Source organism: Crinia signifera, chromosome 2 (assembly GCF_055691185.1).
Source record: "Crinia signifera chromosome 2, ASM5569118v1, whole genome shotgun sequence".
In the NCBI taxonomy this organism is placed as follows: Eukaryota; Metazoa; Chordata; class Amphibia; order Anura; family Myobatrachidae; genus Crinia; species Crinia signifera.
This window is the reverse complement of record NC_139218.1, coordinates 245359052-245373094: the sequence shown is the minus strand read 5'-3', so window position 1 is coordinate 245373094 and position 14043 is coordinate 245359052. Positions and strand designations below refer to the sequence as shown.

The window sequence follows — 14043 nt, the reverse complement described above, 5'->3', positions numbered from 1 at the left end:
TGTGAGAGATTGATCAGCCATAGCATCATTAGCGTAAGTAACAGAAAAGGCATCCACCTGCAGCCACTGTCAGTATAGTTGGTATAAGAGGAGGCTGGACGTAGATCACTCAGATCCCTTCTTAAAACATGGGCAATTTGCAGCCTCTTGCTAAGCAATCTTATTATATACTGTATAAACTGCATGCTTAAATGATCTAGACCTGTGATAGTGACACATGGGGCAGTGCATCACCATCACTATGGGCATACACACTGAGCGATTTGTGCTTAATTTCTAAGCAATTTAGTCAAATCACTTAACAGAAATTAAGCAGATATCTCCCGGTGTGGATAGGGGCATACACATGGGGCAATTTTTGCCCTTTTATCTGATTAGATCGCTTTGAAAAGGAGCATGGAACACTCCATGTGTATACCCTGCACTGATACTGATGCTTGATCCTGCGCCTAAGGTCAATAGAGGGTCATTCTGTTTGGATTCAAGGTTATTAGGTTTATAATCCATCCATGAAGATCCATGATGGATTCTACATCTAGGGCTATCTGCAATGCACAAAGCATCGCAGATAGTCCTAGATGGAGGATCTATTTGCCAATGGCATTTCCCTTCCAATCTAACTAATTGATTACAATGTCAGTCAATGCTAGAATCCTCATGGATGGATTATAAATATAATAACCTTGAATCCAAACAGAATGACCCTCAATGGTACTGGCAGGCCAGTGGTGTAACTATGGTGTGGCAGCCCCAGCTGTGGCCTGGGGGAGCCAGTGGTCTTGGGGCGCACTGAAAAATACCTGCTGTCCTATACGAATACACAGTTTGCTATCACTCAGTAGTAGTGGGCGGAGGTGGCTGTGTACTGTAGGTGACAGCCCGTACCACCTCCCCAGTCTCCTTGCACACACTTCCGCTAGTATCCCCGGTCAGTCCTTGGAAGTTGAAGCTGGTGACGGAAGGCTACAGTATGTCAGCAGATGGGACGTCCTCCCTGTTATGCCGCATGGGTACACGTCACTCCTGGGAAGCTGCCTTTTGGTCTACAAATATTTACCTCAAATGAATATGTCACAAGGGGAAACATTAATTAATACTATCATCCCAGAAGAAGTGTTCAAAACTATTAAAGGATTGAAGTCTGGAAAAGCAACGGGCCCTAATCACATTTCGAATGAATAGTTACAAATATTGGATTCTTAATTGTACCCCCCCCCCCTCCCCTTTAGCAGCCGTCTTTAATAATATCTTATCTGGCAAAGACCTGCTCTGTCCCTTAATCTGCATGATGTGGTCGCAGCTCTATTGATCATATTATATACCAGTGCTATTGTTGTCATAATTTAAGGCACTTGCTAAGAGGAGGGGGGGGGGGGGGGGGTGTTTCCATGCAACCAGAAACCTCCCCTGCGTTTGCCTATGTGGCCAACATGGTAATGGGTGTCCAACAGCTAATTCGGTATACGAATAAAAAATAATAATTTTATATATAATTGTTTGAGAATTGTGCTAGCCAATAGCCACTTAGTAGCTGTAGTATAATTTAAATCTTCTTCAAGTTTCATGGTACTCACAGGGTGACATTGGGGTTGTAGGCGGATCCAGAAGACCGTGGCACCAATCAGCACAGCTTTGAGATGTCCCAGGATGCATGGCTCCTCTCCCCTATAACCCTGCTTCCATGCTCAGCTCCACAGTTTTTGTTGGTGCCAGCAGGAAGTTGGTGCACCATTTTTTCAGGAGGGATTTCCAGCAGCTTTTTTTTTTCAAATTTTTACTTATAATTTTTTATTTTTCCACTAAAGAACTTGTAGCGCTGTCAGTCCTAGTAATTATAGCGCTACAGCTCCATCACCCCTGCTGGTGCAGAAACTCCCTCACAACCTGGGTCAAGTGGGGTACTTGCAGCAGAGGTGGCATCCAGTGCCTAGCACTGCCGAACGGCGGAATCCATGGACAGTGTGGCCAGCGTTACAAGGGGCAGGTAAATATTGCTCAGAGAGCAAATAAATATATAGGTGGCTGCTTCTACTTCCTGCCCAGCTTGCTGCATGAGAAGAGGATTGCTGCAGTTCCAGACAGGCCAGGCCAACCAGCCTGTACTCTGTGGATGTTTCAAAGGTTAGGATAAGTGGTGTATGTGTTTTTATATGTGGGGTGGGTTAGGGTTAGACTGCTGGGGGGTAAGGTGTAAGACACAGGGTGCGAGGGTTAAGCACTAGAGGGGAGGGTCAGAACTAGCCTGCGAAGGATCAGGATGGAGGGCTAGTTAGCACAGGCTGCGGGGTGAGGGAGCGCATCAGCATCAGAGTACAGGCTGCATGATGAGGGTTGCGCATTAGTGTGATAGAGTGCAGGGTGAAGGAGGACGTCATTGTGATAGAGCACAGGGTGAGGGAGTGTGTCAGTTTGATAGAGCACAGGCCGCAGGGTGAGGGAGCACCTCAGTGTCATATAGCACAGGCTGCAGGGTGAGAGAGCACCTCAGTGTCAGAGCACAGGCTGCAGGGTGAGAGAGCATGTCAGTGTCATAGAGTGCAGGCCCCAGGGGGACAGATTGTGTTAGTGTGATAAATCGCAGTCCGCAGTGTGAGGGAGCATGTCAGTGTGATAAAGCACAGGCCATGGCGTTTGTGTGTGCGTCAGTGTGATAAAACTCAGGCCACAGGGTGTGAGAGAGAGAGAGCAGGATGAGGGAGCGCATCCGTGCGATAGAGCAAAGGCCCTGGGGTTTGGGTGCACGTCAGTGTGATAAAGCTCAAGCCACAGTGTGAAAGAGCGCAGGCTGCAGCATGAAGTGCATTGGTGTGATAGAAAGCAGACCGCCAGGTGGCAGAGTACGTCAGTGTGATAGAGCACAGGGTTGGTCGTTTGATGGGGTGGGGAGCCCCAGAGATAAAAATGTATGGGGCCCCACAATTTCTGTTGCCGGCCCTGCCAGCAACAACAACTGGCTTGGACACTTGCTTGCGGCAGGGACTCCACTAGACCACTGGGGCATTGAGCGCAGGCTGGGTGTATTCACCCATTTTTACAAAGGGTTCACTAGTGCCAGTGGGGGAAGACCAGCACAGGGGAGGTGGCACCAGCCTGAAGACCCACCCCCAGCTTTGGGTGCCAATCTACTGCTGGTTTACCAGCCTCAAGCTGCTTTCACTTTCACTGATCCATCTCAGAGATACCAGCGGCCATCTTCAGCGCACAGCAGAGGGTCTCCTGGAGTGTGGGTTAAGCCCCGTACACACGGCGGAGATAGATTGCTCAGCCATATATTGCTAGCAATATATTGCTCAGTTTCTCCTTTTCATCAGCGACCAGAGATGGTTGCTGATGTAAGGGAACCTCTGCCGGGAGCAGCAGAGGTTATCAGCGATCATAAGGGGGCTAAAAACGGGAGCGTGCACCCAGCGATTTATCGCTGGTGCGCACTCTAATCACTGGCAATATGGTCGCCTGCGACCATATTTCCAACAATTTCAGCCCCTATCGCCCCCGTTTGTACACAGCATTAGTCTCCCTTGAAAAACGGTCTACTGCTGACAAGCTTTTATTTACAGCATTTGCAACCTACTTGCTCCCATAGCAGCACAGTAGTTGATTGGAGTGCATTTGCAGTTATTTGTACTAATCCGCATTGTATGTGACTGATGTGCTAGTCTATTATTTCTACTTTCTCTTCTAGCAGCTCTATTATATATATTGCTGTCCACTTTATTTCCTTAACCTTTAACCTTTCTGGTCACAGAAGGTAAACTCCTCAAGTCGCATACTGTACGATATCACTCTAGAATTCCCTACCAGGCATATTCCTATTGTGTATATTAAGTGTACCCCTGTGTTTTCTGACATGTCCAAACAGGGGCGCACACAGGCAGATTCCCCCAAGCTCTTATCCTTTAAGGCTTGTGCTGCAGGCTTGTCTGAGCAGGATGTTATTTAGGAAGGTTTATGTAAACTGCTTAATTCCTCCTGGTCCCACAACATCAAAAAGGGTTCAGATTCTACACGACCCAGTTTCTGGTTCCAAAATAAAACGGGACTTATAGATTCTAAATTTTAAATCTTTCAAACGATTTGTCAAAGTTCCGCGTGGAAACCTTGTGGACAATAGTGTTGGCAATGGAGCTGGGGAACTACATATTGTCTCTAGACATACAGGATACATATTCCTAATCTGCCTTCACCCAAACAGTTCCTTCATTTTGCCATCCTATCATGTAATTTTCAATTCCAAACACTCCCATTTGGCCTGGCTACAGCGCCAGGATTTTTACAATAATCATAGCGGTCTTTGCAGCCTGTCAAGGGGGCATCAGAGTATTCTCTTACTTGGATGACCTCCTCCTAGTGGCCAAGTCACCAGAGGCCCTGTCCACGCATTTGCAGACTGCAATAGCTGTTCTTCAGCAGCATGGATGGCTTCTCACGCCAGACTTCGAGGTTGGGGAGCAATAGTACAATCCCGATCCTTGCAAGGTGTGTGGTCCCTATCAGAAGCATGTCTGTCCATCAACATCTTGGAGCTATGAGCAGTATACAATGCTCTCATTCGCTCCCAGGACCTTCACCATAACAGACCGGTACAGGCATGGTCAGACAATGCCATGACAGTGGCCTATATAAACTGGGCACTCGCAGCGCAGCGGCCATGAGAGTATCCAAAATTCTCACTTTGGCAGAACATTGCATTGTTGGCCATGTTCATCCCTGGAATGGGAATGGTCACTCCACTGAGAGGTTTTCAACCTTCTGGTACAATGCTGAGGTGCTCCGGACATGAATCTTATTGCGTCCCGTCACAATTACATGATTTCAGTTTACGGGACTCATTCCAGGGATCCTCAAGCTGGCTTCACAGACTCACTGTCGATTGCATGGAAGTTTAGTCTTACATATGCCTTTTCTCCAGTGTCCATGATGCCCAGGATTCTACGGAAATTCAAACAGGAAGGCGGTGATCTCATACTGATGAATTGCAGCTCCTGTCTGACAGCATGGTGCCTGAGTCTGATATGCTAAAACAGAAAGGTTTCTAAATAAAAAAAAAGTCATCCAAACGATGCTTAGAGCGCGCAAACTCACTTCTGCCACAAAAGCTTCTGGTGTCTCTTCTACTCTGCGATTGTGGAGTCTGTACTATGCTCCTGTCTGGCTCCACCAGCAAGAGAGAGAGAGAGACAAATGCAGACTTCAGAAGGTAGTCAGAACTGCAGAGAAGATCTTCAGGGCGCATATTTACCTGTCCAGAGCAAAAAAGCGGGCAACGAAGATAGTCAAGGACCAACTACATTCTGGCCATAGATTGTTTAACCTGTTGCCATCAGGCAGACACTACAGGACCATTCCCACCAGAAGCCTAAAATGTTTCTTCCCTTAAGCGATTTCACCTGCTGACACATGAACTTCTGAACATGTCACTGTCGAGTCGCACCATAACCCTTTGCACATAATTTAACACTGTGTCCCCATGCAATATCTTTCTGTATGACTGTACGTGTTCCCCCACCTGTTTATATTGTATACGGTTTAATTACCCTGCTGTTGCACAGTAAACTGAAAACAAATTCCTAGTATATGCTAGTATACCTGCCCAATAAATCTGATTCTGATATTCTATAGAGTATCAGAATCAGCTTTATTGGCTATGTATAATTGCGTATACTAGGAATTAGATTTGGATTGCTGTGCAACAGCCAGGGTAGGAACAAGTAAACAGAGACAGTACAGATGTATATAACACGTACAAATATGCAGTAGACATATTTTGATAAGGGACACTGACATGGGGAACATATATTCAGGGAGCTGCGCAGCACCCAGGCAGCCATTCAGTGGTGCCACTTGGTGATTGCAACAGCCAGATAGGTAACAGGTAAAAAAAAAAAAAAGAAAAGTACAGATATGGAAAACTACAGGGGTACATATTTTAGCTGGGTGGAGCAGAACCTAGGAAGCCAACAGCGGCACCATCTGGACTTCGCTTGTTCCAGTGCAGCAGTGAAAGGGCTCAAACAGGCCATCTCCCGTTCAGTGTGTGTGTGGGTGGGGGGGGGGGGCGGAAGAGTCAGTCAGTGAGGCGATGGAGAGGGGAGTCTGTGAGGCCGGGGGCGAGAGTTGGGCCCTCTCTGGGCTGAGGTACACTGCTGCTGCCCCCCATTACAGGAGCCATTACCTACTCCATTGGAGGGCTTGCTGAATTTGCCTGGGCAGCCTGGAGCAGGAACATTGATGGGGGAAACCCTACTGTCTCCGCAAACTCGGTTTCATTTCAGTCGTGGCCAGGGGTCCTTTCTGCCAGGGTGTACCTGCAGGGTCTCCATCTGGGGGGGGGGGGGTATATGGCATACATATTTTTTATGGTGTGCGGCTCGTGGCGACAACACAAGTGTTCAAAACAGCAAAACTACTTGATTTCTAGAGAGGTTTGGACCTAGGTCTGAGAATATTAAAAGTGCATATGTCAGCCCTCTCTACCTGGTTCCAACATTGCATTTATCCCAGCCATATGTACTTTCCTCCAAATACGTTTCCAACCACCATATGTGACACCAATGACTCCCTAAAGTTGTTTCCAGGTTCCATATCAGCCAGGAAATGGTCATTGCTGCCATTAACTTGGTGGATCTGTCCTCAGCTGAGTGTTCTTAGATGTAGTTAGGGCTCTAACTACTTATGTTGACAGTACTGTTTCCATTCCAAGTCAGAGGCATTATTTGTGCTCTACAGTTTTCACAAACGAGGCTGGCCAGCGAACAAACTGTGGCTCACTGGATAGGACTTGTCATTCAGCAGGCCTATGAGCAAGCTGATCTTTCACTACCAAATTCTATTCATGCACATTCTACCAGGTCAGTTGGTCCTGGGTGGCATGCCGTTGGGCGTCCGCCGAATAATTGTGCAAGGCCGCAACATGATCATCTGTTCATACTATCACTCGATTCTATGCTTTTGACACGTTCGCCTCCCAGGATGCTTCAATTGGTCAAGTTCTTCTGACTCCTCAGGCTGGTACCCTCCCTCCCTTGAGTACTGCTATTCTTGAAAGTCAAAGAAGAAAACTAGAGTTATGTTAGACTTACCTTCAAGTTAGCTCTCTCTTTGAGGTACATGCGACCCACAGGGCACCCACCCTTATAGGCCTGAGGTATTCCTTTTGGTATACAAGATGTGATTTAAGTGACCTTGGTCACTGCTTTCCTCACTCTGTCTACGCATGAGTTTGCTGGTATGTTCATCACCTGTTTTCTTCCTTCTCCACTTCCTGCTATTGGCTGGTTAACTAAATGAGGAGCTGAGCATGGAGGTGGGGATATAGAGGAAAGGAGCCGTGCATCCTGGGACGTCTCAAAGCTTTGCTGATTAGTACCATGGTCCCTTGGATCCGCCTACAACCCCAATGTCACCCTGTGGGTCACATGCACAGTTAACCAAAGGTAAGTCAACCATAACTCATTTTTTTTCATAGCCTTTGTTGCTAGAATGCATATTTTGTTTGTGCTTACTTAGGCGGCAGCACTATAGGTTGATGCTGTACTAGGCATTGAGATTTTATATATGTTGTATACAGTCCTACTTTGCCATTTTCCCATTCCTTGGGGATTGCACATACATAATTAGTACTTTGGAAAAAATGTAGATATGTTTGGCGCTGGACTTGTCTGTGTTGGTAGGTCCCAGATGTTGACAAGGGATGGGTGAGGATAATTTCTCGTGGTGATTCAGAATGTGAAAACAAGTGGAAAAATTTGTATAAATGACACAATATATTCTATTAATAATATAAAAAATGGGGGGAGGGGATCCAAAAATTCGTACCGAACTCACTATAAAGTAAAGTGATTTGTGTGTATAAAGGTTTATTTAGCCCTTCTTTTTATAGGGTCATGCATGATGAAGATAAAGGCAATATTATACCGGAGGAAATTAGTCATTTGCTTGTTTCAGATCCATACCATACTTACTCGGGTATCAGACGGAGTGAAACAGAACGGTTTCTTTGACAGAAATTGTGTGAAGTTACCCAAAAGCTGTCATTGATTGACCACATTGTTTAACATCTGCTTCACTTTGACTGTGGCTATTCGCCAATGTGGCCACTTCTTAGGTGATTGCTTTTATTTTTTCTTGTGTATTATTAACGGTTTATTGGAGTTCTTTAAATGAGACAGCTCATTCTTTCCCTATTGCTGGATTACTTGCATATGAGAACTGATTTCTATGAGGAAATGCTGTGTATTTAAAGAAACTGTTACGTGTTTCAATACGTCCTCCTTGATAGTGAGTATGGTACGCATTCAGTTGGACCATTCACTGTAGAGATGGGCCGGTCGCGAACGAACCGGATCTTTTGAACGGATCCCATCCAAGAACGAGTGAGCCGCCGATCCCAAAAGGGTGATTTGTTTCAGTTTCGTTTTCCATTATAATGCATTTTCTTGATCTCAGTGCTGCCACCTGTGGCAGCTGAGATGTACTACCTCTGGAGACTGAGTACAGTGCTTTGACTACAAGTGATAGAAAGATTAGCTGCTGCTGCTGCCAGGGATGGCCATCGGTGCAGACGCCATCGATGGCGATTCTGCACCCAGCCACCGATCAGTGTTTTTACTTGGTCATGTATATCCCCCCCCCCTTTTTTTTAAAGCGAGTCGAGGAGTCGTCTAAAAGATCCGTATCTTGTTTCACTGGGAGTTCCGGTGGATCCCGGCTCGGCTTAATGATCCGTTTTGCACATCTCTAATTCACTGATCACCCCAGGGTAATCAGCATCTATTCCTCTTTTCACCTGGTGGCTTTTGGATAATTTCACTCAATTTCTGAAATGCACACTGTTAACCCCTTAGGTGGTGGCAATACTCACCACTCAAAGGCAGCAGCCAGTGCTAACTCTCCACCCCCCCGTTCCTCCGCCCTCTTGCGATCTTATATCTGAGCTACTCACCGGCATTTGCACTGCATCAGTGACCAGGTGGCAGGCCCCGCTTGGAGGGGTCTGGGGCGGCTCAGGCCTGCTATGTGGTCGCTGATGCAGTGCGAATGGTGGTGGAAGCAGCGGCAGGGGAGCTCTGGCATACGATTGCTGGAGCGCTGAGGTCAGGAAGGGAGCGACAGGAGGGTGCTGCTAGAGGTGGTGCACAGCTGGAGACACCAGTGGCACACACCTACCTACTGGTGGTATGCCCAGAAATTTTCCAGGACAGCCCGCTGCGGCAGCGAAGCTGAGCTCAGAAAATTTCCAGGCATACCGCTGAAGTGGTTAAATTAACTTTACAGGTACAAAACCAATAATAACCCATAAACACAAAAAAAGGCAGGTTGAATTTACATTTTACTTCAAAAAAGGGGATGTACATACATAAGGGAACATTGGGGGAGAGAACAGCTATGATAAATCATATCTGATAATTGTATCTAGGTGCCAGTTTGGCTGGCGGTGGCAGTTTTATTCCTGCTGGCATACACTTGCTTACAATATTAACAGGATAGTGAGTAAATTAACATTTGAAATTGTATGGCCTGAAAAGAAATAATATATCATACACAGTGAGAGTTTGTAGTACACAGCATAATTTTTTTCTTAATTTAAATGACATACTCAACAGCAGGAAGGAGAGAAGTTAACAATTACTAACACTAGAATAATCAAATTTTGTATGTTATACATGTACAGCAACTAACTGCTTTACAAAAAAGCAAAATAATACAATATATTGTCACATGTATTTACAGTGTAGTAAATATACTTTTCTGTCAAATTTTACACAAAAATATTTACAGATGAATGTACTGCATTAAAAAAGTAATGTTGCTAACACTTAAAAGTGACTTTTTGTGGCAAAGTCGGTTGCATAACATTGGACAAGACATGCTTAAGAGGAGGGGAAAATAACTGCCTAAAACTTAATGTTAAAAACCGTATAGACTGCCCATATACACAATAGGAAATTGATCAGGTTCATGAACACAAATCTATATTGAGTTTAATATGCACATCAGAGATTCAAGCAATTTCAGATAGCCAAGAAAGTGGTTGACTTACTAAAATGAGTAACAGGGATATATTTGATTGATCCAAAGCAGACAAAGGAATACAAGTTGGTTTGCACTCCTGCCCATTCACCTGGTCCCTAAATTAAAGGAGTCAATATTTTATACAGCTATCAAAACCAAATTTCCATACTACTAAAAAGGAGCCTCATTACACTGCAGTTTAATACCGGATTAGTGTTTACATAAAATATACAAATAACCCTTTAGGGAAATCAAAACAATTTTTTAAGACTTCACCAGGTAGAACACTGAAATTGGTATTACTCAGAATTCATAGTATTATGACAGCTAAATGAATAACATATTACAAGCCATATATTAGTCCAACTGTAATACTATAGGAAGCATAACAAGATAGTAATTTGGGGACACGATTTCTATTTGCACCGACAAGACTGTGTTCCGCAAAAAGCTTTAGAGAAATAAAATGTTGTGTCACTTAAGGCAGGAGAGTGGTGCTCTTGTCTTATTGTGATAATAAAAACTACAACACAGCTCTTACAGTATTTTAAATGTAACTTCTCAAAACAATATGGTGTAGGTTTTCTAGGACTTGCATATTTTAATGCCAAAAAGAGAACATAGTTAAAGCATAGGAAAATATCAAGAGTCAGCTACAGAAAAATAGTGCATGCTGGGATTTAACATTCAAAAGCAGCTGAAGTGCCAACGATTGCCACAGACAGCCTGTATGTTGTACATACACCGAAGGAAACGTGAATGCAAAAACTGTGAAGACTTCAAGTAAATATGCCTTGTGGAACCGTCATGTCCAACCACATACAAAGGAAAAAAAAGTTGTAACGGGATAATCCTGTTTTGAAAACTACAGTATCTTAAAGTGACGAAAAAATTAAACACAAGTGTACGAAAAAGATATGGACTTAAGATAGTATAACATCTCTGATGTGCATATTAAATCATCATGCTATATTAGGCCATTATATTACTTAATACAATAACTATAAAACTCATGATGACAGTTCGGCACACATACATTCATGTAAATATGAGTGTATTGTGCAGGTCACCTTATTAACATCCGCTACTGTAAAATAGCTAAACAGAAGTACACTGGGATTTTGGCAGACTATTTGCATAATAGGTTTCTGTCCACAGTTTTTTTTTTCCAGGACTGTAAACAAAGAAAACAAAATCACAATGTCAGAAAACAAAATAGGACTTTTATCTTTTATTTACATCGGTGAATTACCATTTATAATGTGATTAAATGCAGATTACGTATGTGCTATATTAAATCCCAACAATTATTTGTACCATTATTTCTATTTGTTTAGCTGTGGAGTTTGATTTACTGAAATACACTTAAAATCACTCTATATGTTTATTACATAGAATTATATTTTGTATTTAATTTTAAAGCCATTCTTGGGTTTTAGTCCAAGACAAATTGTTGAGTAGCATCTAAGTGTTAATTTATACATAAGTTAAGCAGTAAATATATTTAAGCCCTAAAAACAAGCACCTATGTGTCTTTCCCTTTTGCTCAAATTAGTCAAAAAGGATTGTTTTCCTCTGAGTTAATAATGTACTTGAGCAATCGCCTAACTATGTTTACAGCAGAAAAGCTGGGAAGCCATAGCATGTAGTCTCTGCTTTTCTGTGGTGGCACATCATAAAAAATACCATATGAAATGATTAGGCAGTCATTTGATACTTAACGCTATATCAGACTTAAATCTTTCACAGTGATAGAACTTTCCCTCACTTTAACTATAACCTCTGTACAGAGTCTGTTAAGTAAAATCCACTCTAAAGCCATTTTCTAGAAATCCTGATCAACTTTAAAGAAAATACCTAAAATTGATTTGTTGTGTGAAAAAAAAAAAAAAAAAAGATTTTTTAGATAATTTAGAAAGCCAGCATTAGAACTAAGGAATCTGAATTTTTACACTTATTATGTACACAGGAAAGATCAAGATTTTGACAGATTTCTGCCTATGAAGATTAATGGATTTGTAAATTACATTAGACCTTTAACATGTGACTGCTCCATCCCGTGATTCATGATGCAGCCTACCTTAGCCAACACCTGGAGGACCATGTCAGTTTAATAGTACCATTTAATTATTTGGCCCCAACAAGGCCATTATTTTTGTTTTATTTTTTTTAACATTGCACCATCCCAGTGGGTGAATGTCATTTCATTTTCATTGCAAATTATGCCCTAACCATATTGAGGGCATTTCTCTTTATCAAAGATTATGCCCGAAGTGCAAGAAATCTTTTAACACCCCTCTGGAAGGGTTAAGGAAACTATCGCCTAGCAGAAAGGAGTTAAAGCCCTTTTACTACTCAGATGCAACCAATGCACTTACCACAAATGTTACCTTGAAAAACTACACAGTTTTTTTTGTCAACTTACAGTAATACACATATTTACAACAACAACAACAACAAAAATAATATAAAATAAACTGATTTCATAATACATTCTGCCTTCCATAAATAGTGCATTTTAAGGACAGAACTCAATTACTGGTGCATTTAAGATGAAAGTAATGCTGTAATACCTTACCAGCATAAGCAACGAAGTTTGGATTATATAGAGAATAAAAATATAATTACTTTAAGAAATTTATTGCAAGTCCCCAGAAATCTAATTGGTATAGTGGCCCATTTCACACACCGATTTATATTTACTTACAGAAAGTACCATAACAAGAACAATTTTATTCTGATCAGAAAATCGCTTTTAAGCAAATAGGTAAAAAAAATTCCACAGCTAAAAGTGTTTATAAAGGGGAGAATTTAAATAAGATTGTTTTCCCACCAAAGCCACTGAAAAGGATTAGCCTTAACATTTTGTAAAATGCAAAACAAAAACAAATAGTAAAAAAAAAAGACAAGGCAAAAAGGACTTGTGAAAATGCCACCAAAGTTTAAACAGTTAATGCAGTAAAGGCAGGGCCACCATTATCATAATTACAAAATCCTTCATTCTTAAATTCACAAATTGTCGATATGCTTGTGACCATGGTTCCCGAAAACAATGGAAATAGGAAAAGGAAAAAGTAAAGGACTACGGAAACCAAACAGTGTTGAGTTCAAGCAATGCTTTCAATATGTTGATCTTCTGGCGACATGGCTGACTGCATGGGAACGTTAAGAAAATTAAGTGCAGCATCATATTGTGCGCGGTGCCACTGGTGAGCAGACCGCTTGGGTAAGTCTGTTTTAGAAAAGGAACTGTAAAATAAATAAAAGGGCAATTAAAAAAATCTTCACACAATCTTTTTGATGCTGTGACGTTTGAAGCTGCCAGCACTTCTCTGTTTTTGCACTTGGCTCGCTGAACCGTGGCGCGTTCTACCACTGTTTGAGTGACCGGTGGTTGGAGATAGTTCAACATTTTCCTTATCAATCCCTGATGTAAAAAACCAAGAGAGAAAATTAAGTTAATATTCCATCTGTGGTAGTTAAAGGTTATGCAACCATGCACCATTAAAAAAAAAAAAATGTACTAGATTAATGCTATGCACGTAAATAACAATTCATTATACCAAATAAACTGTATTATGAAAAACGGAATTTCATCCTAAAATTTTCTTTGGGCATAAGTCCATATACAAAAGATACAAAGCAAAAACAAATTCTCTTTTCAAACTTATTTCTAAAGACATCAAAGTATAATTATTTCCTCTATTAGAACTCTGAGCAACTTTTTTTTTAAATAACACATTTTGGTACTTATGTAGTATCTGGGCTGCCGATTTTTTGATTGTATGCCTTATGTTAAGGCATACAATCAGATGCGTTACGATATCGCATCGCATGCGACCATCGGATGCGATGACCCGATTTTTCCATAGGAATCAATGTTAAAATGGACTGAGTCCATTTTAACATGGAATTCAATGGGAAAAAGGGGTCCTTTTCATACCCCTACTATCCAAGTGGGCATGGAGTTGGATATAAACCTGTGGCGAGCGTAGCGAGCCACCGAGCCCGAAGCGTGGCGAGCGAAGCGAG

At 42.3% G+C, this 14043-nt stretch overlaps 1 protein-coding gene across 4 annotated transcripts in view; it reads right to left on the bottom strand.

Annotated features, from left to right (window-relative positions):
- Window positions 1-9310: 9310 nt before the first annotated feature.
- NF1 (neurofibromin 1) overlaps window positions 9311-14043 on the bottom strand; it is a 234410-nt gene continuing 229677 nt past the window's right edge. For all 4 annotated transcript variants that reach the window (XM_083174174.1, XM_083174178.1, XM_083174179.1 and 1 more), the window contains one exon: window positions 9311-13438. In XM_083174174.1, coding sequence (XP_083030300.1) covers window positions 13296-13438 — 143 coding nt within the window. In that variant the 3' untranslated portion in view covers window positions 9311-13295. The remainder of the gene's footprint in view (window positions 13439-14043) is intronic.